Source organism: Astatotilapia calliptera, chromosome 1 (assembly GCF_900246225.1).
Source record: "Astatotilapia calliptera chromosome 1, fAstCal1.2, whole genome shotgun sequence".
Taxonomy (NCBI): Eukaryota; Metazoa; Chordata; class Actinopteri; order Cichliformes; family Cichlidae; genus Astatotilapia; species Astatotilapia calliptera.
Window position 1 is genome coordinate 33,363,410 of NC_039302.1, and position 27,280 is coordinate 33,390,689.

General features: G+C 37.8%; 1 protein-coding gene across 1 annotated transcript in view; it reads right to left on the reverse strand.

Moving 5' to 3' along the window:
• The window catches only part of itfg1 (integrin alpha FG-GAP repeat containing 1), a 163,333-nt gene that overhangs the window by 112,584 nt on the left and 23,469 nt on the right, over positions 1-27,280 (reverse strand). Inside the window, exons 7-8 of the mRNA XM_026175418.1 lie at positions 26,134-26,186; positions 9,261-9,342 (exon numbers count right to left, since the gene is read on the reverse strand). Coding sequence (XP_026031203.1) covers positions 9,261-9,342; positions 26,134-26,186 — 135 coding nt within the window. The remainder of the gene's footprint in view (positions 1-9,260; positions 9,343-26,133; positions 26,187-27,280) is intronic.

Genomic DNA, 27,280 nt, shown 5'->3' on the forward strand with positions numbered 1-27,280 from the left:
GACATAAAAATAATACAATGTATTATTAGGTGGAAAGCAAAAACATGGTTTTAGGTGTGGGCAATGCTTCTGATTTATGTCATCACTGTGGGTGTAATAGAAACAAAGTGAAATGCAGAAAATGAACGCATTTGGACATTTCTGCAGTGTGGGATGTCGAGAGGCTGTAGGGAAAGAAACAGGAAAAAAAGAGACTGTGAGAGAAAATGAGTGCAAATTTAGTCCTACAGAGGATGTCACTCGCCACTCTGCCTCTGATGCTTACTGTCAGTTCTGCTATACACACAAACACACCCCAACATTAGCTCCCTCTGTCCCACCTGCCCTCTCCTCATTGAATACCTTCTTTCATCTATCTACCCATCTGTCTCTTTTATTTATGTTATGCTCTCCTTCACCCGTCCCCTCTTGCCCTCCTCCTCTTCTAGCTCACATGATATTCCTTCCTCAGTCTCAAAAGTTTCTTTTCCTCAGTCTGTCTTTCCTCTTTATTCAACCTCATTCTCTCCTTCACTCTTCCCTACCTACCTCCCTCCCTCCCGCTTTTCATCTCCCGCTACCACTGATGATGCATGTTGTGATGTAGATTGGATGAGAGAGTCGCAGAGGGAGGAAACTGCAGGTATGGATTGAAATGGAGAAGGCAGTGAGGAGAGGGGAAGTCTGGAAAGGGTTGGTCAGAGAAGGAGGCGAAACAGAGCTAAATAGCTAGAGAGAAAGAGAAAAAGGAGAGGATATACAAAGACTGATGGTATCCACTGTGACCTGATAGGATTCATAGCACACACACACAAAACAGCAGCAATAACTATGCAAATCATAATATGCATCTGCACAATAATTCAACAAGAGTCCTTGAGTCATTGTCCTGTGTATATGTTTGGCAAGTATCTGCATGCTATGCTGTATATGCTAGGAGTCTATAGGAAAATGGCCCTAGGCTTCCTTGCTTTATGACCTCAACAAATTTTTGGGCTCAATCACTAGTCATAAAGCACAGGTGTCGAACTCCAGGCCTCAAGGGCCGGTGTCCTGCAGGTTTTAGATGTGTCCTTGATCAAACACAGCTGATTAAAATGTCTAAATGACCTCCCCAACATGTCTTGAAGTTCTCCAGATGCCTGGTAATGAACTAATCATTTGATTCAGGTGTGTTGACCAAGGGTAATATCTAAAACCTGCAGGACACCGGCCCTTGAGGCCTGGAGTTCGACACCTCTGTCATAAAGAATACCGAATTCAATTCCCTCATTAGGTTAGAAAGGTAGACGAACCAGAGTATATTAGATTAGGTATTGGATGACTGGATAACAGCTTGTGACTAACAAGTTATCAGTCAATGAGAAGCAGTGTCAGTTTCAGTGTGATTCCCCTGCATTCAAGATGGATGGCTTTAAAATCTAAGACACCAATAGCATAAGTGCCCAGCTTGAGGCATCGGGATTTCAGTCTTTGATCATGACACTGTAAGCACATGCACGCATCGTGATAAAACAGGGCCATATAAGATGAAAATTATATCTGACAGGTCTATAGAGATCTCCCAAACAAGATAAATGTAAACTGTGACTTATCTTTTCTTATTATTGTGTGATTCACTTTGACTGAGGGATAATCACGCTGTAAGCTTTGAAGCTATTGTTTTGATATTTTAGTTGCTTTAGGGAACTGATGCCAAATGTTGCCAACTGGCATCTTGACTGGCTAATACCAGTCCCTGTCTGCCATTTACCCATGGATCTATATACAATCATCATTAAACCCATTGAAAATAGTGAGGGAGAAAACAAAACAGAACAAAACACATCTTCAGGAGGTTCTGAAGCTACCTGTGTTTGTTTTATTATTATTTTAATAAATCAGCACTGCTACTTTTTACCTCATGACTCATGTAGTAAGTCTGTGTTATGTCTATTACTGTGGATATAAGGGATGGAAAACTAACTAAACTCTTATACAGAAAGCACATACACAACACTAAGAACATGTGCAACACAATCTAAAATTAATTCAAAAATTAAGTGCTAATTAGTGTGTAGATTGTTGTGGGTGAGTTCTTCTAATTGAGAGTGCCACTTTTTCATAATTACTGTGCAGCAGACACTGGAATAAGAAAGAAGAACTCTTGGGCTTCTACCTTCAATGAAGGACACTTTTGTGAGATATACTTTGTAATTTGCATCAAATTGCATATTAAAATGTGCAAATGAATATCTGAACTTGGAAACCGTAAACCCAGGAGAATAAATCTTTTGCATTTGCATTGGAATATCTCTAAATGCAAGGGATGTCACTAAATGGTGCCTGATTAGGAGATTTTATTTTTCCAATTGCCACATTTTCACTTCATTAACATGGTCTGGAGGGATGTCTTTCACATAAACATAGATTCATAATGTTAAGCAATATTGCTTATACAACCCACTCTGATCCTGACTAGCCCAGCAGCACTTCACTACCTCTGTTTTACAGGTATATCCACTTCTCCTGGAGTCTGAGACAAAAGGAAAGTGATGGAGAATTTGAGACTGAAAAAGCAAAGCGAGTGCGATGGCAGAGTAGACTGGCTGAAAACAAGACAAGACTGCCAGTAAAAGAAAGAAAAAGCACACAGACACAAAAAAGGGGGGGGGGGGGGGGGGACTGTGAAAGGTATGCAGTGGTTGAAGAGAGAATGAGGCAGAAAAGAGGGAGCAGGCCAGAGGTTGGATGTAGCACAATATAATAAGATGAGTGGAGAAGAAAATGCCTGGGGGGAGAGCGGAGTGAAATAGGCTGTTAACATACCGACTTACCTGCACGCACACACACACACATACACGTTGTTGAGCACACGCATGCACACACAGCATGATGACAGCTTTTCCAATTTTAAATATCACTTCCAAACACATTCCCGTCTCGCTGTCTGAAATATCTCCTATCCTAGTGAGCTGCTGGTCGCTGAGCCGCCTCCCTACATCCTACCTGCGCTGACGCGAGCTGACACACTCGGTTGTGGGACTTCGTTGTGCTTTACCTAATGATGAATTATGCATTGGCCGCTGTCACTTTGAAAAATGCAATTACCTCAGTGATAAGGCAGATGGGCCTGTTTTGTCTGGCATATGCTGTGCATCTATTAAGAGTGTACTGCTGGAAAATGAACTGCAAGCACACAAACATGGATGTGTGAACAGATTCCCGTACGCTTTCATGAACAATCGCATACACATGCACATAAACAAGTGCACGCACGATTCAAGTTTAGCCAATGTATGCTGTCTGGGCATGCTGCTCAGACACTTGGATTCAAATTTTTCGCTCCTGTTTGGTATTTACAAGTGTGCATCATTTTGCCCGTGTGAGTTGAGTGGTTGAAGGCAGTGCCGTTTCTGATGGGACAAAGACGTATTATTTGGTTCCAGTTTCTTTCACTTTTAAATTACTGACACACGTATTTTCACAAGACTATTACTTAACCTTAAATCTCTGCCCACACCCAGAGGTGATGGTGTAGGCCAGAAAGGTTCCAGTCAATAAAGCGAAGATTTGTGACTTTTGAAAGTAAAAAAATGTGTTCTGGTCAGAAGCCAAACTCTAAAGCAAGGGAAAGAATCTTAAGCACAAAGCTGAGTTTTGCTAGAGTGAGCTGAAGAAAATAAACTTTAAATCAAATTAAAAAGCCAAAATTGGGGCATTTCTAAACAAATCTCAGACTCAGATTTTTTGGATGCATGTACTATAGATAAGGGAAAATGACTTGAATGTGCAAAGAGGGAAATTATGAGCCATTGTATTTTTTTCCTTATGCATTTTCAGTCACAGCGGACACTTAACCCTTCGGTGATGATCCTTTGGTGACAAGACACTAGAATAATTTGCCATTTGAGAACAGGTTACCTCATGACAAAGATGCAGTAAAGCACGTACTCACCAGTAACAGAACTTTCCAGCCACCAAACACAATGCAGTAATGATAAGAATTAATTGTCTTTTCTTTTTCTTTTTTTATTACTGTTGCTATTGTTATGATAAAATATTTAATATTTTTAATAAAAAAAGAAATTTTAAGAAACAGAAAATGACAGAAACATGTAGAGAACAGACAGGACAGCAGACACAGATGTAAATCTATGGGGGAAAATCTGGTGGAAGACAGAAAACCAGAGGTAGAAGGGTAGAGTGAGAATTGACATTGTGATGTGTGATGGAAATAATTCCCACTCCAAATCACAGAGGGATGCAATGCTGCTCTATTTCATTCTCTCCTCTCTCCTATTGCTTTTATTATCCTCCCTGCCATCTTTCCTCCTCCGTCTGCAGATCATCTACCTTGGCTCTTTTTCTATATTTCACCCTTTTTTCCACCTCACTTCATGCCACCTTTGAAATGTGCCATTTGCCCTCACTCTTTCCTTTTCCACTTTCTCATGCATTTAAGTTTTTAAGGTAAATTCACAAGGTGCTCATTAATTAACCTAAGCGGAAGCTGGTCAGAGAGACTCACAGGAGGGCCGCACACAGAGAAACAAACGCTGCAAAATAAGATTGACAAAGTGAGACTGGATGGCAGAAACAGACTGGATCAGGTACGTAAATCTCAGCAGGTAGATAAAGAAAAACCATTGGAGCACACACAAAAATGGGACTTACATGACTTTGGCAATTTGTATAAATAACAAAGATGAAGTAGAAGAGGATTTATGTCAATACTGTCATCACTCAAGCTGCATCTATTTGTAGAAATTACAGGTAAGAACTATGTTTTCTTCAAGCTGAAATAAATCAATTTTGGACATTTGGCACTAAAATATAATACGTCTTCTTTCAGGTTTGTGGTTATTTTTGTCAAATACAATCTCCTCTGAATTATACTGCGTTCACTCTCAGTGGCACAGAGCATCTCTCTTTGTATCAGTGTCTTTTGCATCTCAGAGCTCAGAGACAAAACCATAGGTTATAATGAGGAATGCCTTTTGAGCTAACATCACCTTATACAGCATGACTGATGGAACCTGAACTAAATGTAACAATTTATTCAGTTATTTCTTTTAAACACCATTGCTTCATATATTGTAAAACTAATCATAACCACTAAAGTAAAATGAACAGAGTAAAGTGATGCTTATAAGAACACTCAACAAAATAACTAAACGGATTAAAAGACAGAAAAAGGGTGATAGCTGGTCTTCCACTAGTGTAACAATCTGTGACACCCAAAGCTGTTTAGATGAAGAACAGACGGCGATGTAAGAAAACAAGAGCAGAAAATTAGTAAGCCGTAGATAGGAGATACGGAGTAGATCAAGAGAAATAAAGAAAGACACTGACAGCTGAAGAGGGGCTAAGTGAAGCAAGACAAACCAGGACAATTAAAAAAAATCCCTCTGTATTCTGAAGGCATCTTTTTGCCTGGACTTGGCAGATTATTAGAAGCGTGACCCTTAAAGGCTTCTCTCCACCAGTTAACAAGAACAAGATGTGGAAGTGTGCATTTCCAAACTGAAGGAGAAATTGTGATTTTTTTTAAAAAAGGAAAAAAAATTATGTCAAGATAAGCTATTAAAAAAAACTTCTGAGATAATAAATTCAACACGCGCGCAGATTCCCTCAACACAAAGACACCCACATGCAGCCACAGCATATAGGTCATTTTCCCTTTGGCTCATACAATATTGCCAATTTTGGCACAGGGAGTTTGTTCACTAAATATTTGATGGACACCCTTTTGCTGCAGTGAGATTAACACATTAATCTTGCCAATAAGGATGTGTTTATCAGTGTGAAGCCCTTCGTGCATGTGTTTGTGTTCATGTGCATGAGTACCGCACAAGCCCAAAAGTTAATTAAAAATGCATTGAACATTACACAGCTAATAGCAGAACATAACTCAAACTAAGTGATAAGGTTACATAGATTAAAAAAAAAAAAAAAGATAAACAGAAAAACAAAACTAAAGCTAAAAGCCAAAGAGCCACAAACTAAGAGATACTACATGCGTGAGATTTTAAATGTACTCTTTAGCATACTTGTAATTTAATTTTCATACAAATATCTATAGCGCTATCCTGCCAACTTACTTAATATTCACTGCCTGGCTCACAGAAGAGGGTGCATTTGATTGTTTTGAATAAATACAGCAGAAGAAATGTGTTGTCAGCATGAAGCAGCAGACATAAAATCTAAGGAAGAAGAGACCTTACATGAATGAGCACACTGCATCATTTGCCCTGAAGACATCAAGTGGCCCCCATCTTGAAGCTCCTCAATTACGAGGGATGCGTTTGATTTCTTCCTCTCTTATGCATAATCTAACTCGCCTTTCTCAAAGACCACTACAGCAAGAAAGAATGTGATGATGGATGCGTAGTGATCTCTGAGAAGTGCAGTTCCCATGATTGGGAAAAAACACGAAGAAGAAAAAGTCTGAACTGAAGCCAGAGTATGCTACGGGGATAGCATCTAACAATACAAGATGATTCTAATATAAAAGGGGAAAAAAGATTTAGTAGAGGTGGTTCAGCATCTTCTCAGGATGCCTCCTGGGCATCTCCCTTTGGAGATTTTTTGGGTATGCCCAGTGGGGAGAGACCGCAGGCTAAACTCGCTGGAGAGATTATAATCCTCATCTGATCTGGGAATGCCTCAGGATCCCACAGAAGGAGCTCGGAAAGTTGCTCGGGAGAATGATATCTGGACTACCATGCTTAGTTTGCTGCCACCATGACTTTGTGGAATCAGAAGGTTACAGATGGATGGAGAAAAACCAAACCCTACATATACATGAAAAAATAATATCTCTCTACTGCCTCTGACAAAACCCTCTTGAACTTTTGGCTGAAATTTCATAAAGTTCTGCAATGTATTTATTAGCTGGTCTCAGGTCGTGTAGGTTATTCTATCCACTCCTGTTATGCATCTTACAATAAAGAAACACAACCTTCTCTTTAAACTCTTACACTGAAATGAATTCACTTTTTTTTTAATCCAGTAAAACCAGCTTCCTGGTCATTTTTTTATTTTAATGGTTTACAATTTGCAGTAAAAATATGTAAGTTCAGCTATGGAATTTCTTGCAGAGGTTAAACCAGCAACATTTTCAACTGTGGCGTCAATTTTACATAAGCCACAAACCACTCTGTTCAAACAGATACTATGTCAATAGCGTCTTACAGTTCCTATATGCTTATCCTTTTCATTGCTAATGAAACTATCACAACTAATTATTGTTAGTATGAGCAGTAAACTGGTCAGTTAGCCAATTTTCTGAAAACATTCTGCAACCATAGTAGTTTCATGGTAATTTAAGTTATTTTAACAAGTATAATAATGAGAATAATAATAACAAGAAGAAGAATCATAAAAAAAAAAAAACTACATGGCATCTGTCAAAAACAAAGTGACTTAGAGATGTAAGCAACAGAAAGAGAGAAAGAAAATAATTATTGCATTATATAAAGTAGTATAATCTCATATAAAAGTAAGCGCAATCCTGAAATACTCACTTGTAAAGTTAAAATAAAAATCAGTCTAGAGTCTTTTTTCATAATGGAGTCCAGAAGATCAGTCTACCATGGTTTCAGTTCAAGAAATTATTAACAGAGTTGTGTAGGAGGATCTCCTGCTGCTTGCAGGTTCAAAATAGATTGGCACATTGGAGTGAGTGAGTTAGTGTTATTGGAGTCAAATCAAAATCAATTTGAGATTCATCCAAACAAAACTCCATGCTTCAAGAGAATCTGACATTGAGACAGAGTATATAATGAGCCAAGGACCGAAACACTTCACAAGTGTTAAATTACAGTTACTGGTGCTCAAATAATCCCACACTAATGTTAAGACTAAACAATATTTAAGATGTTCAGTTCGATCAGATGTTTCTATATCAGTTTTGTAGTATTGCTTCCAAATGAGCCAGCTTGATAACTTTGACTCTTCTCTATTTGAGCAATCATTCACATACTGTAATACCCAGACTACAGAGCGCACCTGATTAAAAGCCGCATGCTCTAATTTTAGAAAGAAAATCAATTTTGTACTTGTACAGGCCGCACCGGATTTTAAGCCGTATGCATTTCACTTGTAATCTGAGATATTTACACAGAAATATTACACGTGAGGATTTTTAACGTTTAATTTAATCCGTAAGGTAACATAAACATGGTAACATAAACATACAAAAATACATACTGCAAATGCTTTTTTTCCGCAAACAGCGCCTGTAACACGGCTACCTTTAAATATACGTATGTATCAGTAACACACAAATTACGTTGCTTATGTTTTTTTTACGGAACAGTGCACAAACAACATTACAATGTCTCTTAACAACCGGTAAAAATATATACCGTATATATACTACTTATCAATTTTATTGGTCTACTGTTACCAGGCAAAATGTTTTTGGCCGCATGAAAAAAAAAATGCATTAGCTGCACGTCAGTATAAGCCGCAGTGTTCACAGTGTGGGAAAAAAGTAGCGGCTTATGACCCGAAAACTACGGTGCTTTCCCTTTCATTTTACTTTGTACATCATCAGACTGGTAAATGAAACGGTTACTTACTTTTAAAAACAAGCACAAGAAGGCACCAAAAGACAATGCTGCCCTAACTGAGGTGACAGCACTGTCAAGATGACCAGCCAACTTTGTGGCATGCAGGCTGCAGCCTGGAGATTAGCGAGCCAGCAGAGATTTGCAGCGGATAAATGTAAAGCTCATCTGAACAATGAATAGCGCTGGCCAAGATTGTTTGAAGGGATAAGATGTCCACAAAAATCTGGCTATGGGATTATGAGTGTGTATAATAGAGTTTTATATTGTAGTGTGTGCCTGCCACTGTGCATGGATGAGATTAGCCTGCCAGTTAAGGAATGAGCATATCTGGGCTGTAAGTATTTGGAAACAGACAGTGAAACTGTCAAACCTCAAAACACAACATAGTCCTGTTTGATAGCCTTTGAAGCATCAATGCAGAAAGAGCTTTCAGGACTTCAGGAGGAAAGGAAGGGATGTAACAGACACACACCAGGACAAATTTCAGTACAATCCAGCCTCGTCCACACAGTGACTAAATGTTGGGAACTTTTATGCACCTTGACTGCACATATTGTCATTACACATTGTCTTCTTCGATTTTTGTTTTGCTCCATTTTGGCTCTGTTCATATGGCCCTGCTACTGAAAGTATATCCCAGTGCTAGGTTTCAAACCGATAACTGTATCACATTTACACAAAAACACAGCAAACAAGCAAATGAAAAATCTTTATAATTCTCACCAAAGTCCACAAAGGAAGACTGCCCAATAATTGTGGTTTCGTTTGGCTTTGACATGACGTCAGTCTTGGTGAAGTTCCCGTCCTGATAGATGACAAATGGACAGAAAAAACATAAAGAACAACTCAAATGTTTAGTCAGAGATCCAGCAATAAAAGACAAGTCCAGTTTACACCTCGCGTGTACCATAAAAAGCTGTAATGTTTCTGGAAAGCAAAAAGTAAAAAGCTTGCTCTTGTTCATGCACTCAGTAAAATTTCAAAATATATGCATAACGCTTATCAAGCAAAAACTTCGTTTTAATCTTATTAGAAATGTTTGATTAAATGAAACAAAAACAAGATAAAAACACGATTGGTTTATAAATTCTTGAATTACAGGCCAAAATATGCTTCGTGGAATAACTGAAAATTTTTAAATAGTTAGCATTCACAACCAGTGTTTTTGTAAGATTTTATTATTATTATTATTTATTTATGTATTTATTTTTAAATCATTGCATTTAGCAGAAAAGAAGACAAACCACATTCATGATGAGTTCAACTAATATACGGTAAAGCAACCGGCAATTGTCTCCATTCTGGATTATTTAATATTTATGTATTACATTTTAATTTTAAATACTACAGCAAAATGCCACTTTTTATATTAATATTTCATCCGTTGAAGATAAGCCCCCCCACCCCGGAGAGTAATTGTTCATTTTAATATGACACTGCACCTTATTGCATTTTACATTGCTGGTTTGTGGATTTAGAGAAAACAGTGGCTGTGAGAGTTCTGAAATTTAGCAAACCTATTGGGTAAGTGGTGCCCTTTACATAGGGCAAGGAAAAAAGGCAAGGGTTTAAGTATATCAGTGGGGGGAAAAAAAGATTTGTATGTGTGGGTGCCTTTGCCTAAGAACACATGTGAGTCTGTGAGCCTGCCGATAACAACATTACTGATTTATGAGAAAGTGACAGAGTAAGAAAGATAGGAAGAGAAGGTGAGGGAGGTACAATAGTTGAGTCAGAGAACACAATCTATACATTATTATATATAAGTATATAATGTGTGGGTGTGTATATGTGTGGTCAAATGTTGTTCTATGCACAAGCCAATAATTGTTGAAATGAATAAACTATGACATGAGGGGTGTGTTATACATCTATAAATTATTGTGTTTTACTAAAGCTGAGTGATAATAGACTCAATAACAATGAGAGGACAAAGGAATCAGACAAATGGCAAACCACAAATTAGCAACTGCACAACAGTAATTTAATAGTTATAATGATGTGAAAACTATTATAACAACACGACTAGAATCAAAATATAAATTTCACTTAATGGTGCTGGGCATGAGATGTAGCAAAACAAGTGGGTAAACTATCAAGACAAAGCTACGGTGAAGGAAACCAAAGGTTAATGCAACACTATTACTGCAAATTATTAACTATAAACTCCAAAATGTCATTTAAATAAAACTGTGTAACAACACTTGCAGCACATTTTCTACCTACATTGCAATCCAGTACACTCTGTATGATATTGATTTCTATGTAGATAGAAATTCCACTACACCACAAGATTGCTTGAATATTTCATGCAGACGGAAGCACCGGTTTGAACAAAATATTTTCCAAAGAAAACTCACGGCTGTGAAATATTTAAGGCTTTCTAATTAGAACGCACAGACGGACATAAAATTACTGTATTCTTTTCTACTGTCAGCTGTTTGCAGAATGGTCATAAAATAGCATTAACTGATTAAATTCCAGTTCCAAGCATATTTGGCAAGAACACTAGCAGTGCCTATTCAAAAGTTACTGTGGTCCAAAGTGAAAGCAGTGTAATTGAACTTCCAGGGTGTAATCTGAAAATCCCAGCTGTAATGAAAATGGTCCAGGAATGCAGGAGAAGATTACCTTGAAGTTGATTTTGAGCAAATTTACATGATTTTTTCCTCCTAAAGTTTTTGGCTGTTTTGGTTATCCCAATATATGCAATAGAGATGGCACGATACCACTTTTTTATGTCCGATACCGATACCGATATCATAAATTTGGATATCTGCCGATACCGATATGAATCCGATATAGTGTTTTTTAATCAACAAAACTGTTTTTTAAATATCTTGCTGCATTTTGTATAAGTTCATACTCAAGTTTAAAACAACAACTACACTAAAGCTATTCTGTTATACCTGTATGCAAAAGAGAATATTTCATAGTTCAGCAATACTGATCAATCTAATAAACTTAAACCTACACCATCCTCCCTATTCTGGTATTTTAAAGAGTACTTAGCATAAATATTAAGCAACCTAACTAATAGGGTTCCAACTCCCAGCAACAACAAAAATAAATAAATAAAAAATAGGGAACCACCCCTCACGCGCCACCTCATGATGCTTAATCGACGTAATCAACCTTAATTTGATGCAGTGTGAAAAAAAATGCACAGAAATCAATTATTTTTCAAGAAATATTAAATAGATTCAACAGCTTTCTTCAACAAAATTGCAGACTGCACAGATGGTACCTTCCCAAAGGAAAAAGTACTATAGCTTACTAGGGTATATATATTAGACTTAATAGTCACTATATACAGTAATTGACTTCTATTCATTTTACATCAAATTAAAACTTTGGGTGTCAGATAATTAATTATTAAAAACCAGACATTTTAAATGAGAATAAGAAAGAAAAGTATGTCTTTGTGCCCCCTTTTCCCTGTTAATGCCCTATTGGCCCCCCTGGCTAAACTTTGCTAGATCCGCCCCTGCACAGTTACCAGCGTCAGCTACGTAGAAAAAGATCCTCGAGTAGAAAGTAATATTAAATACATTCTAACAACAGATGATCAAGCTTAAATGTGCTGCTGTTGTTCAGCTGCTGGTTTCCTCTTTCTGGTGCAAAGTGGGCCAAAAGCAAACAAGAGACACGGACTCGCGACAGAAAAGCCGATCAGCTGATCATTGATCAGTTTCATGATTGAAGTAGCAGCAAGAAGAGGCAGTCGCTCCATATATCGCTTGTTAAGCTTAACGCAGGAATGCTTTACAAACATTCAGAGATGGACTTACACACTTGCTTTACTTCTCTCGGGGATAACTTTGTCGGAGATGAAATGCCGGGTAGCTAGCGAAGCTCCAAATGCTATCCAGACCACCGACAGGTCCCGCATGCCACAGCCGCTCTATCACGTGATGCATACTGCTCTGACGTGCTAACGTTCTGAGGTGAGTTACGGCGTGTTGCAAGTTTTCTGAGGTGCTTTCGTGATATTTAATGGATCGGATTACATTACATTTTTTATTTTTCTCCGATATCCGATCCAGTAATTTAGGTCAGTATCGGACCGATACCGATACGTAATATCGGATCGGTCCATCTCTAATATGCAAATAGAAAACATATCTGATTTTTTTAAGTGGAATCTACTGCCAAGAGAGCCGAGATCAAGTTGGCCAGTTAAAAAATAACAAGAAAGATATCAATGGGAAAGGTGAAAAATAATCAGATCCTCGAAATGATTATTGCCCAAAGCCTCCTGGAAAAGCCGAGACAAAGATCCCAGTGTACAATCTCCTGGTCTGTTTTAACAGTTGGAATTCTACATCAGCAGCTGCAGACAACACAAGCAGCCAGAAAGCTGCACTCCAGGGAAAAGCATCCGTCTACTGACAGCATCATCGCTGCCAGGCTCATCCCAAGGTTTGTTAGTTTGCTGGCATAGTCTGACTGCCCCTCCATCCATTTTCAGGCAGCTTAGGCCCTGAATAACATCGCCATAGGTACCGTGGACCAGACAGCTGCTGCAAAGCAAGCCTTCATAAGCCCGGTGAATTCACCACATCTGAAAATTTATATCATGATATTTGTGCCCTGGTAACAGCAAAGGTAATGGATCCAGCTATGAGTATAATGGGGGACTCGAAAATTGCTCTACGTGTAAAAGTAGATAGGTTTGGGAAAGAGGAAAGTCATGACTCAGACTCAGTGAGTTCTTTATTTATTTATTTTTTTATTGCTGGACTATAAAACACCTTTCTTCTGTTATACTCAAGTGTCCCAAAAAGCCATGACATTGTGACAGTGTGCCAGAATGAACAATAGGTCCCTGAAAGTGAGGCAGTTAGATGAAACTAATTAATCATTAACTTCCTAATTTTCTCCTGACACATGTAAGACGACTTTTTGTGAGAAGGCAACCTATTTAATTGTGGTGATACAGTTCAGTTTGTGCAGGTCCTGGAGAGACAGAGTAGGCAGTGCTAAAAAAGTATTTTTTTCTTCCTGAGAGAGGGCATTTCTGAAATGCCAAAGACTGTTTTTTATCTCGGGGAATTGTCATGGGTTTAATGCTTCCAGAAAAGTATGATAGAAAGTACCTACTTGATCAACTTAATGGCAGCTTCATAGCCATGGTCCCCCACTCCACTCTGAGACATTAAAATTAGGAGACTAATGAGTAGTGCTGCCAACATGATTGCTTAGTAAGACTTATGACTGTTCAGTCTGAAGTTCCCTTTAGGTTAGTTAGTACTTCAATATTTTGACATCTAAATGGGGCTTTTGCATGACTTGATTGCGTCATAAAGAAGTGGAACATAACAGTCTGACAGAGTTGGCTAGTTGAGCCCTAAAGGTCCAACTCAAATTCCAATTATCGGTTTCATTTTTACTGGGTAAAGAAATCACTTCGTTTTGAGTTAATAACCTCAGTAGTTAGATAACATATACTAATATTTGTCTTTTAAAACTAAAATATAAAAACTTGTAAAATTAATAATTACTTCAGGAAGTTTTTGTTCTGCATTTAAATATATACACGTCTTGCCAGATTTGCTTTTAAAGCAAACTGAAAGATTATTTCTTGAAGCAATGTGGGATTCATTTGTTTGGTTTTCTCCCTTTGCTAATCATGCATTTCTTAAATACTGCTGACTGCAAGTGAAACCCTAAAAATGATAATGTTATTGCAATATTTATTTCCAGTAGGGTTACAGAGCCTTCAAGTCAACACTTACTCACCCAATGCTGCAATGAAAAACATGCAGGTATGTTGTTCTGTGCTATTTTAGGGTATTTTGGTGCAATAAGCCTTCAGTAAAAGGCCAATATTAGATTCAATTTAAATTATTTACAATACATAAATTGTGCACTGAAAGGTTAATTCTTTGCATCATGTTTGATGCTTTCAGTCCTGACAAGGCACAAATGTAGAAGTACTTAGCCTGGTGATTTAAATGCACCAAGAGGTACTTTGGCAAAAAGGTTTAAACTATCACTAACAGTAGAAAGTGCAGATTCATGCGTTTCCCAAACCTATTTGTTTCCATTTGAAAGAATTACTACTTTTGTAACTACTGTGTACTGACTGTACAAACAAATCTTCTAGGGAAAGACTGCAAAGCACAAGTGCACTTTGAAGTGTTTTTCTATGATTTATAAGAAGTTACAGGGAACAAAAAAAAAAATTCTGTCATGCTGACATTTGAAAATGTACAAAGTAATTGATATTTAAACTCATTCAACTTGAATATTCTGTCAATTTGCTTACAAAATTAGAATCAATCCACAATTAGGAATGTGGAAGTGGTCCGTTAACTCTCTAGGCATTGACATGAAACATTTTAATAGTGTGACTGACTAGTATTTATTTTCCATTCATGTGTGTGTAAACCAGGGGCGGAGCGTGGGGGTGGCTTACGGGGCTTAAGCCCGGGTTGTTTTGTCAGAAGCCCGGGGTATTTTGGAGTGTAATTTTTTCATAGTTAGATGCCTGGCTGACAACTGTATAAAACAAAAAGTACACACAATATTCGAAGCACATAGTGCACACTGTGAGAATTTACGACTGTGCGTGAATCCCCCCCTGATATTGGTATGATCCAAGCTCAGGCACTAAGCGACTGAGCGAGGGGGCGGGGGGAGCTGCTGCCAGTGAGTGCGCTGTTGGAGAGACGGAGCCAGCCATACTAAGGAGAGCTTAAGTTTGAGCAGGTACCAAAGCAAATCATTCGTACCGTACAAATAATGTAAATATGGCGGTGCATCACGAAAGATTGATATGAAACTGATCACTTGACCAATATTATTTTACTTGCTCTTCAAGTGAATCAACAAATGGCGAAATGAAAAGCCGAACAAATGCTATTTTTTAGAGAGTCTTAGCTTACGTGTGTTTATTTCATATTTTCAGTTCTTACCCTCCCCGACTAATTCGGTTTCAGTTATGTACTGAAATATAAGAATGGACATTAGAGGGTTCTTTCAAAGAAAAAACTCAGGTAAATGTTATTTTATATATTATGCTTTGTATGTTGTTCAGTATATTTCTATGCAAAACAAGAGGGATTTCAGTACACAGCAGGATATTCACATTTGTAACCAGATATTTACATACACTTTAGGGAGAAAACATAAAACATTTTTACTGTACAACATCAATTTAGAGTAAACTTTTGTTTTAGATAAATATTGAAATATATTTTGAATTAGTTAAATGTCAGAATAAAGAGAGACAGAGCTGTCTATTTTTTATCACTTTCATTAAATTTAGGAGTACATGTACACTAAGTTTATTGTTAATTAATAAGAAAACTCCAGACGATTCCATTCTGAGCTGAAGAAGCTTCTGATAGGTTAGTAGAGTCCATGTGAGTAAATTGGTGGCACAGCTGTGGATGCATATAAGGCAAAACACAGAGCCTGTTTCTGTGACATGGGAAAATCCAGAGATGTCAACCAAAACACCAGGAAAAGAATCGTGGAGCTCCATAAGTGTGGCTCAACTTGAATACAATTTGGTGCCATTTGCAATTAAAAAAAACACAGACAGTTTCTCTCTTTACTCTTAAAGTTAACAAATATGTTTTTATATTTATCAATCTAAAAAAATAAACATTTAGTCTGATTTGATGTTACAATTAAAAAAGTGTTTGTGTTTTGATCTGAAGAGTTTGTAAATATCTGGTTTCAACTGTATATTTGATGATTGTCAGCACAAAGAGGGAGAGAGAGGAGCAGAGATTGAGATGGAGAATGAGGACAGAACAGAGATGAACAAGAGCAGGTGAGACACACATGTTAGTCAAATGGTTGCTTACTAAAAGTATCACTGTATCATAGGTACTCATGTATCTCGTACCTAGTGTTTCTTTTTAGGTTTGCTATTTTTCAAATTCTATATTTATTAAGTTCTGCAGGGTTGTTTGCACAACAAGGCTAAATAATTATATAAACTTTTCTCAATCTAAATAGTGGACTTTGGTAGAATTAAATAAATAAGTGTAGTGCAGGTCTATGATGATTTTTAGTGCTACTATCATCTAGTTCTGATTGTGGTTATGTCTTGGTTAAGTCCTCAGTAATCCTGCTTTTGAACTGTTGTAGTCCTGTTTTAATTCTGGATCAGTTCTGGGTCTGGTTGAATTGGGGTTTAGTCCCTGTGTCTTGATACAGCCCCGACTTCGTTCTGTCTTGCTGCTCAATTAAAAAACTAGTTTAAGGTGTCCTGCATGTGTGATATATATAATATTTCCCTATATGAAGTCATTCTTTTTTGAACAAAACTCAAAACAGAGCCTATTAATCTTTCAGTCATTTCTACACCCCCCCCCCCCCCCAAAAAAAAAAAAAAAAATCCCACATGCATGCTACCCTTTAGGGCTAAGCCCCGGGTGTTTCAAATGTCTGGCTCCTCCTCTGGTGTAAACTGACTGATTTGTGAAGATAAAAGGATAAATTTTTGTTATTGTTCCTTATTTCTGTTGACATTACCTTCAACACGTTTCTGTCACTCACACCCACTCATAGGCAAACAGCACAATCACATATGCCCAGCTAATCCACTAAGAGATGCTGTGCTATGCAAAAAAACAAAAAACAAAAAAACAAAAAAGAAAATAACAGAAGGGAACAGGGACCAAGTCTATCTTAGAAAACTAAGGGAGATGGGTCAAAGTGTCTAAAAACACCACTTAACCAGTATTGTGTATAGAGATGGCACGATACCACTTTTTTATGTCCGATACCGATACCGATATCATAAATTTCGATATCTGCCGATACCGATATGAATCCGATATAGTGTTTTTTAATCAACAAAACTGTTTTTTAAATATCTTGCTGCATTTTGTATAAGTTCATACTCAAGTTTAAAACAACAACTACACTAAAGCGATTCTGTTATACCTGTATGCAAAAAAAAATATTTCATAGTTCAGCAATACTGATCAATCTAATAAACTTAAACCTACACCATCCTCCCTATTCTGGTATTTTAAAGAGTACTTAGCATAAATATTAAGCAACCTAACTAATAGGGTTCCAACTCCCAGCAACAACAAAAATAAAAAAATAAAAAATAGGGAACCACCCCTCACACTCCACCTCATGATGCTTAATCGACGTAATCAACCTTAATTTGATGCAGTGTGAAAAAAAATGCACAGAAATCAATTATTTTTCAAGAAATATTAAATAGATTCAACATCTTTCTTCAACAAAATTGCAGACTGCACAGATGGTACCTTCCCAAAGGGAAAAAGTACTATAGCTTACTAGGGTATATATATTAGACTTAATAGTTACTATATACAGTAATGGACTTCTATTCATTTTGCATCAAATTAAAACTTTGGGTGTCAGATAATTATTTATTAAAAGCTAGACATTTTAAATGAGAATAAGAAAGAAAAGTATGTCTTTGTGCCCCCTTTTCCCTGTTAATGCCCTATCGGCCCCCCTGGCTAAACTTTGCTAGATCCGCCCCTGCACAGTTACCAGCGTCAGCTACGTAGAAAAAGATCCTGGAGTAGAAAGTAATATTAAATACATTCTAACAATAGCTGATCAAGCTTAAACGTGCTGCTGTTGTTCAGCCGCTGGTTTACTCTTTCTGGTGCAAAGTGGGCCAAAAACAAACTAGAGAGACGGACTCGCGACAGAAAAGCCGATCAGCTGATCGTTAAGCAGTTTCATGATTGAAGTAGCAGCAGGAGAGGCAGTCGCTCCATATATCGCTTGTTAAGCTTAACGCAGGAATGCTTTACATTCAGAGATGGACTTACACACTTGCTTTACTTCTCTCGGGATAACTTTGTCGGAGATGAAATGCTGGGTTGCTAGCGAAGCTCCAAATGCTATCCAGACCACCGACAGGTCCCCATGCCACAGCCGCTCTATCACGTGATGCATACTGCTCCGACGTGCTAACGTTCTGAGGTGAGTTACGGCGTGTTGCAAGTTTTGTGAGGTGCTTTCGTGATATTTAATGGATCGGATTACATTTTTTATTTTTCTCCGATATCCGATCCAGTAATTTAGGTCAGTATCGGACCGATACCGATACGTAATATCGGATCGGTCCATCTCTAATTGTGTATAAGTAACTCAAATGCTAATGGAAAAGATGTGTATGCATGAAGTGTTACTGTGCTGGTGCTTTTTGAGCTAAAAACAAGGGAGGCCTGGATCAGCTTGTGCAAGGTATCATCAAGTTCCAAAATCCCAGCAACTAGTGATGCAGGAATCCAGATTTATACAGCTCTTTTACAATACTGATACAGAGTATGAATCCAATTAGGGCTGGGCCATATTATACCGTTCACGGTAATACCGGTACAATGTTAGGCAACGATAAGAAAATGAAATATCGCGATAATATATGGGTAAAACGCGCATGCGCAGTGCCTTTGTTTTCATACGCACATGGCCAAAAAAGCATGGCGGTAACGGAGAACGAGAAGGGAGAAAGCGGATCGTTGAGTGAAACGCATGAACCAGAATTGGTTTGTAAAAATGGTGCCACTTCAGTGATGTGGAACTGGTTTGGTGTTTGTCCGTCAGATACCCTACAAAGCTCTTTTTTTTTTATAGAACATGGAAGCCGGCCGTCGTTATTACCGTATTTGTCGGACTAAGGTGCTTGTAAATCTGGGAGTAATCTGGGTCCTAAACTCCGTTCGCTTCAGGTCCCAAAGTCAAACGAACACTGCAGCATCACTGAGAGTTAAAAACGGTCTAAATTCTTTCATCTTTAATAAAACGATCAGCATTGCTGCTTTATCAGGTGTAACTATGAAGTTTAACATCCAGGCATCCATGAAATTTATTACATTTAACGGAGTTAGAAGTTAGCAGGAAGTTAGCTCGCTAGTTTTGCTAGTTACCCAAGCATGATATAGCATGTTCTGACTGAGAGATTTCTGAAAAAATTCAAACGTACAGCTCTGCTATCACTTCCAACATAAATGAAGACAGGAAACTAAACAGCAGTGACGTGTGTAAGGTTACTGAAGTTGGGCTAGGTGGTATATAATGATGAGCTACGTGATCGCTAGCAACACAGCTATGTTAGCATAACACAGCGGTCCCCAACCTTTTTTGCGCCACGGACCGGTTTATGCCCAACAATATTTTCACGGACCGGCCTTTAAGGTGTCGCGGATAAATACAACAAAATAAAACTAGTACCGGTACCGATAAAAAGAAGATTTATTCATAACACACGTGAAAAGACCCAGGAAAACCAAGTTAACGATAAAAACGATGACAAAATAACGATAAAAACCCTGAAAACCATACATTTCACACCTGAGCCTCAACTCTCGCGGCCCGGTACCAAACGACTCCGAGGCCTGGGGGTTGGGGACCGCTGGCATAACAAACAGTGAAGCTGGAGGATGAACGCTAACACTTTCCCACTCGATAAAAGTTAACGTGAAGGTTCCTGATGGTTAGAGACAAATGCAATCACATGGCAGGATGCTGTAAATGGACCAAATTTCAGTCAGAAGGACAACTGAGATAATCCATCCACAATAGAAGGTTAGTCATTAATATAGTGCAACAACATGGGAATAGAGCAGCTGTGATAGAATATAGCATTAATGAGTCAATGGTACAGACGTGGAGGAAGCAAGAATGAGTTGAATAAAGTTTGATTTATCTGACTGCTTTGTTTCGCTTAATGTGCCTTATAATCCCGTGCACCTTATGGTCCGAAAAATACATATTTGACTTTAACTTATTAAATGTTGCTTTTGTAACTTGTAATCTGTAAGGCTTAAAAAACAATTTTACTGGTATTTATAGTAAAATTACAGCCAAGGATACAAGATATTATACCAATACCAGGGCCAAATTATTGAGTCAGGATCAAACTGATCTCAATCCAAATATTGGATCAGTGCATCCCTACCATGAGTAAACTCGTGGTAGTAAACTCAAAATCACAAAAGCCCCTTAAGGCCATCTTCTAGTGGGTCTTTATATAGCTTCCAGTTAATTCTTGCTCACTCACCTCAGAAATGTACCAGTTATTTCGCCATATCTGTAATGTGACAACATAACCTTTTAACATGATTGTGATTTTCCTGAAAAAGATGAGTTGCAGGGAGGCAAATCTGAAGAATGGGGCAGGTGGTGAGCAAAGCGATATTGGTTTGGCCAAATACTGTTTCCAATGTGCTCTGTGCTCATGACGACGTGCCATTGTTAACTTCTCTCTCCGATCCCCTGTTGTCAATATGAAGTCTGGGGATGAATTTACAGGACAAATTCAAGCTGTTGACTTCTCTACTAAAATTGCTATAACCTATTCTGTCCTAGACAGAAATCCACCTTCCATTACCAGTCATGAGCCTCCATACAAAAGTCAGGTCAGTTTGTTAGAGAACTTGCTTTGCCCTCTGTGCCAGTTTGAGAAATGCATGCGAAACTGTGGATATAGAACACTGTCTGGGGATGCAGTAGGGGAGATCGATCAAATTTAAATCACATGTGTTTGTTTTTATTCATTTATTTTATTGTAATGGGATTATTCCAGGAAGCTTTTGATCACAACTTGTTTGTGTGTAAGACTGCAGCAAATCTAATTCTAATCTATACAGCACAAAACCACAACAACAGTTGCCTCAAGGTGATTTTATATTGTAAGGTAAAGACCCTACAATAATACAAAGAAAACAGAGAAAATCCCATCAATTATATGATCCCCAACATTAATACGAGCAAGCGTTTTTGGCGACAGTGGGAAGGAAAACTCCCTTTTAACAGGAAGAAACCTCCAGCAGGACCAGGCTCAGGGAGGGGCTGGGCCATCTGCTGTGACCGGTTGGGGTGAGAGAAGGAAGACAGGATAAAAGACGTGCTGTGGAAGAGAGCCAAAGAAATCTAATACTACTTATTTGGAATGATGATACACATATGGGGGAGACTTTTAAAAAAATGGATGTCGTGAATAGCCAATAAATCTCATCAAATGGGTCCACATTTGACTTCTTCTGTTGCTCAAAGGACCAAATTTCAAGCAGAACTCTTCGAAATGACATTCATTTTCTTCTTATTATAAAGAATTTTTCATTTTGCCTACCTCTCTGATATCCTGGTGAAAAGCAAGCAAGCTGATCTGAAAGGTGTTTACCATTAAAAACTGAAAGCGCAAGCCTCAATATAAAAACACTGACTTGCTTTGATGGCAAGCAGTAGTTTATTTATATGCATGTGCTAATCTGTGTAAGTGTGTGACTGGGGATAAAAACAGCTTCTCACTGACCAGTGAACTAAATTATTATATCAGCCGTTAAAGAACTGACCTTTTAAAGCACTTGGCTCTATTTGGCAGCCAATGAAAACACCTCTCTTCACTCATCTCTTTGGAGCTTGTTGATTTTATTTCCCCCTCTGTGACTGCCTTCTCTTGTGTAATCACACAAAAACAGGGGAAAGAGGAAAGATGGAAGGAGACTTAGGGGAAGAGAAAACATAGAAAAGTAATTAAAACAGAGTGCTGGAGAAAGAGGAGCGTGCTGGCCTATGACCGATAGATGCAGCCGCATTGAACCGAAAACCACGATGGGATTAACAGAGGTCTAATGCTCTAAGGATGCTGGGAAATGGCTTGGTCTTCTGTGTTTGTGTAGATTTGCACAAGTGTGTGTGTGTGTGTGTGTGTGTGTGTGTGTGTGTGTGTGTGTGTGTGTGTGTGTGTGTGTGTGTGTGTGTGTGTGTGTCCATGGAATGCTTCCGAAGAAACCTTTTTTGTTTTAGAAATTATTCAAGAGTGTGGATGTACAGACTTGTTTGTCAGTGTGACTGAAAAAAATGATACACTGCTAAGGAAAACAGGAAAAGCACTATAAGTAACACCTCATGTCTGTATCGCTCAACTGAGCTAAATTAGGGTGTACTCACACAAGGCACGGTGCCCCCCCAACAATGCACTTACACTGCCTGAATATCTGGGCCTGAATACGCTTAATTTTGTCTTTAGGATTTCACACTCTTTCTTGGCTGGTCTTACCCTCTCCCTTCCCCTCCACCCACACCCACACACACACACACACACACACACACACACACACACACACACCCACACACACACACACACACACACACACACATGAAAAGCACTCTTGTAGAGCATAAGGGGGTTCATGATTTTATGCATTATGTGGCTTAACTGTGGAAGCAATAACACACACTGGCCTCTCACATACTAGCTAATTAATTAACAAAAGTGATTTCATGATGTCCATTACAATCACACTATATTTATACTGTGCCCACATCCAACTCAACTGTGCCTGGGCCTGCTTCTTGCAGGAGCCCAGAACACAACACTTAGTAGTGATCACACTTAGCCAAACAAAGTGGACACTTGGGGGTCAAGAGTGCTCTGACATGGAAGTGTGAGTACACCCTTTCACTGGAAATTCATGTGTCTTGGCACGTACATAAAAACATAAGAAAGAGGCAGGACATATACACTGGTTGTTTTAAATAACTGGAGTCACAGAGAAGTTGATCTTTTGCATATATTTGTACACAATCATAATTAGCAAATAAATTATAATAAATGATAAGGTATGGCTAAAAACATATTATTTGAGTTCACAGCTGAACTTCACCTTTGACCACTAAATACTGCTCAGTTCAGCTCAGTTCAAGTGAATAAACTCAACCAAAATTTGAAGAAATTCCATCATAGTGTGGCTGAAAAGCTGCAGCCAGTGGATGCAAAATAAAATTCATAAATAGAAAAAGAAAAATTGAAAAAGCATTGCTAATAAATGAGAAAGAAGAAAAAAAGACAAAGAAAAGGATTTAACTTCTTCATAGAGTAGCTAAGAAGTAGATCAAGAGATCCATAATCTGAGACTGCAGAGACACTGACAAGGTTCACTTTGTCTTGCTCCCAAATCCTTTCCACTATACCTAGAGATGCTTGTAAGACATGCTTTTTGCAGAACTACTTATGACTTGATTGGCAGGAGGCAAAGTATGCAAAATTACAAAATAAATGCCAAGATCAACATTAAATAGAATTATAAAATACTAAAACTGTTTTGGTGTGAGTGTCAATTACTTATTGATTCACTAAAAATTCTTCAGTTCTTAACATTGATAATACTATGTACTTCACATTTTTTTTCTTTCTTCATGGCTAAAAATTAATCCTTGAAAAGTGTAAGTCATAGATTCATCTGTTTTATGGTTTATAGTCTACGTATGTATCCATGTATACACCGAACAGAAAAAGGATAAACGTATATTAAAAAGTGCTTCAATGAAACAATTCCACAAGCAAAACTGAGCTGAAAACAGTATCTTTAAAATGTGGTAGCTGATCTTTGGTCATTGTAAATTCCAGTTATTGATCAGGGTTAAAAACAGATGTGATGTGATATACTGGATTTTCTTGAAAAATGATTGCATTGTGCCTGTTAGCACTTTTGTCTTAAAGGAAATTATACTTTGCATATTACTGTGTTTAGTGATATTATGGAAGTTCTTTTGTAGAAGGATAAAATAGTTGAGGTCAATGCACTCAGTGTCCTATTGTTTTAAAACTAGAATTAAAATTTTCTGTTAAACTCAATTATTCATTTTTCATTCATTTCATTTTCTCATTTTCTCATGTATGTTTTGCATTTGGATGTAGGCCCTGGTATCTATTTAGATTCTATTTCATATTTTTCATTGTAATAACTGCAGTGAAATGGTTCAGTCTGTTGAAGATTCACAACTGAATAAAAAGCTAATATATTTTTAAGATATTGTTTATGAAATAGACAAAAACAACAACAACAAAAAACCCTTCATTTGCAGAGTTTTATAAAAATCATTTGGAACTACCTCAAAAGTTTAAAGTGATCTTTCTCTGAAATTCATTTGCTTCATCCTCTCCGATTAGCATTCTTGCCACCCATCGCACATCCAACTGGTATTTGGGTATGGCAGTTTATTTGCACAGTTTTGCTCCTGCTTGGTCTCTCTCCCCTCAGACACATTCTGTCTCTTCCACATCCTTCAATCTCTCTCCGTTTCCCCTCTTCTTCCTTACCTCCTCCCCGTCCTTTCTCCTATTCCCCTTCTCTGTGATAAGATAGACTACTGTTCGGCTTGTGCCTCGACCTGCTGAATTTCAAATAGGCCCCTTTGACAAAAACCCAGAGCCATGGTCTCCCCTCCTTGCTCTCCCAGAATATTAACTAGTTCTGCAGCAGTGCCAACAATCCTAGACTCCTAAGCCCACCAAAGCACTACAGATCCATTTGTTGCATTAAGGAAATGAACACTGAAGCAGAGGAGGGGATCATCACTGTCAATACCTGTAGTTATACTTCAGGACGTGAGACTGCAACTGAGGCCATACTGTACATTCTTAGTTTATAACTGAATGCCTTTGAGACTGAACACAAATCTTAGCAATAAATAAATGAATAAATGTTGTGTAACAATAAATTAAATAGCTGTTGTATAGTGATCACCAATCTCTTTATTCTTTTCAAGAAGTAGGACAGACTACAGCAAAACCTCTGTTCTAATTTGATTGTCACAGTTAGCTATGCTGTTCTTCATAAAAACTCAAACTATACATTTAAGTTCTACTCGGAAGAGACCTGCTGCCCTCTTTCGGAACTCAACCTATCAGTCAAGACCCACTGAACCAGATCGCTGACAGTTTACCATATGACTGATTTTTAGGGGTTATTGAGTTTAACTCGTTTAAAGCTCCAAACATAGATGAACACAATATGAATATTTTACTCTAGTGCACTGTAATGAAAACGAATAAAGTTATTAAGCTCCTGGAAAATAAAGTGCAAAAATATTAACTGCTTTACTGAGATTGTGTAAACGTCTGTGGCATCATCAATGTCAGTGTATAAGCTGTCGGACATTAAATTTTGAATTTTTTTTTTTAACAGAATATAATATAAAAAAGAATGTTTGGGGTAATTTAGATATGGGGTCATCTCAGAGTTTGCTCTGGAGAGCAGTCCTGGCTTTCTTGTTTGTAATACTCTGCAGTGTTTGTAATACATATAGCTGAATCATAGCTGAGCAGATGGTTTTGTATACTCAAGCAGTGTCTTCACGGTAAGTTGCCAACTAGTTTACACTGCCAGAAGCTTAAACAATTCTACCATTGTTTTCCTTTTCCAGCATAACTGAAAAAAAACCCCAAAAAACAAAAAGATGATAAGATGTGATATGTATAGCCAGCCAGTTGTAATTTGTCAAATAAATTCATTACAATTGCATCATTGCCTGCTGTAGCTGTAGTGGTTAAGGTGGATGGAATCAGTTGATTGCCGACTTGAGGCAACATTTCAGGTCACTGTGCTTATCCTACTTGTTACATTACAAATGGCTAACCACATAAGACAGACATTATATAAATGCCAATATGGTTTTAGGCTATTAGCAGCACCATGCATGCAATACAAGCTGGGCTCTACTTTACTCTGGAGGACTGTAATGCTTCACTAATGTCAATTTTGATCATTATAGAAGAGTCTGAGTTGTAAAAAGTCACTAATGATAGGCAAGAGACTCAAAGACACTCAAATAAGTTCAAAAAGCTTATTACCTTGTTGATCCAGGTCTCAAACATTTGGTCGTTTTTCATTGTCAGGAATAAATCTGAGAGGAAGAAAAAGACAGAAGAAGGGAGGGTGCAAGTCATTAAGTGATACATTAATTTGTTTGGCAATTATAATCAAGTATGGAGCAGACGCGCTGATCAAATGTGCTGATCTACAACACAGAGAATCACATAACTGGAAATGTACACTATACTCTTGCAATAAGGCTTTTAACAGATATGGACAATGTTAACAAATCCTGAAAAAATTGAGAAGACCTCTATTGTAGCCAAAAAAAAGTTCTCTTTTTCATTTTGTCTCTCAGCAGCTAAAATTGAAAACATGAAATTAAATCTACTCTTCAACACAATATATGACGCACAGGACTCAATACATGTTTATGCTCAACTTAATTAATTAAACCAAAATATACAGAAGAAGAAAAGTCTAAATATTTTAACATTCAACAGTTGACACAGAGGAATGATTAATATCTTTATTCATTTTTGTATATTTTTGACATTTCTTCCTCCAACTCTGATATAGAGAGGCACTGCTTGTTCAATATGCAGTTTAAGTAGGTTTCCTAAAGCAACAAAGATAAATTGGCTTCTTAAAACAGTATAAGTAAAAACAAGTAAGGAGAAGGAAAAGGGATAGTGGTGGAATCTCCTGCTCAAAGCAGATGGATTTTGCTCAGCTTCTGGAGTCTTCACCCCTGGTAATGCCTGTAGCTCGCTCTATTGGAATCCTATAACCTGCACTTGTACTCATATTACTTGCTCTTGAAGCTCAGGCTGCAGGCTGCACTTATAATGCAGTTTCTGCGTGCTTCTCTTTGAGAGGACGTTTACTTTCATTCCTGTGTGCTCTGGTTCTGCCCCAATAATTGGACATGAAATAAATATTGCCATTGATCTGCTTTGGGCCCTGCTATGTGTTGCTGTGCCCTGCATGGGCATATACAAATGGTACTGAAATAAGGGGAAAATTAATAAAGGAAAAACTGGAACAACAGGACAAACGGAGGTTGTGTGTGTAATGATAGAAAGCACTATAGAAATCCTATATCCATACACAGAAGAATTATCTAGTAATGTCATGGTCATCAAAGCCAACAAGTTCAAGATGCTACAATGTCACTCAATATGC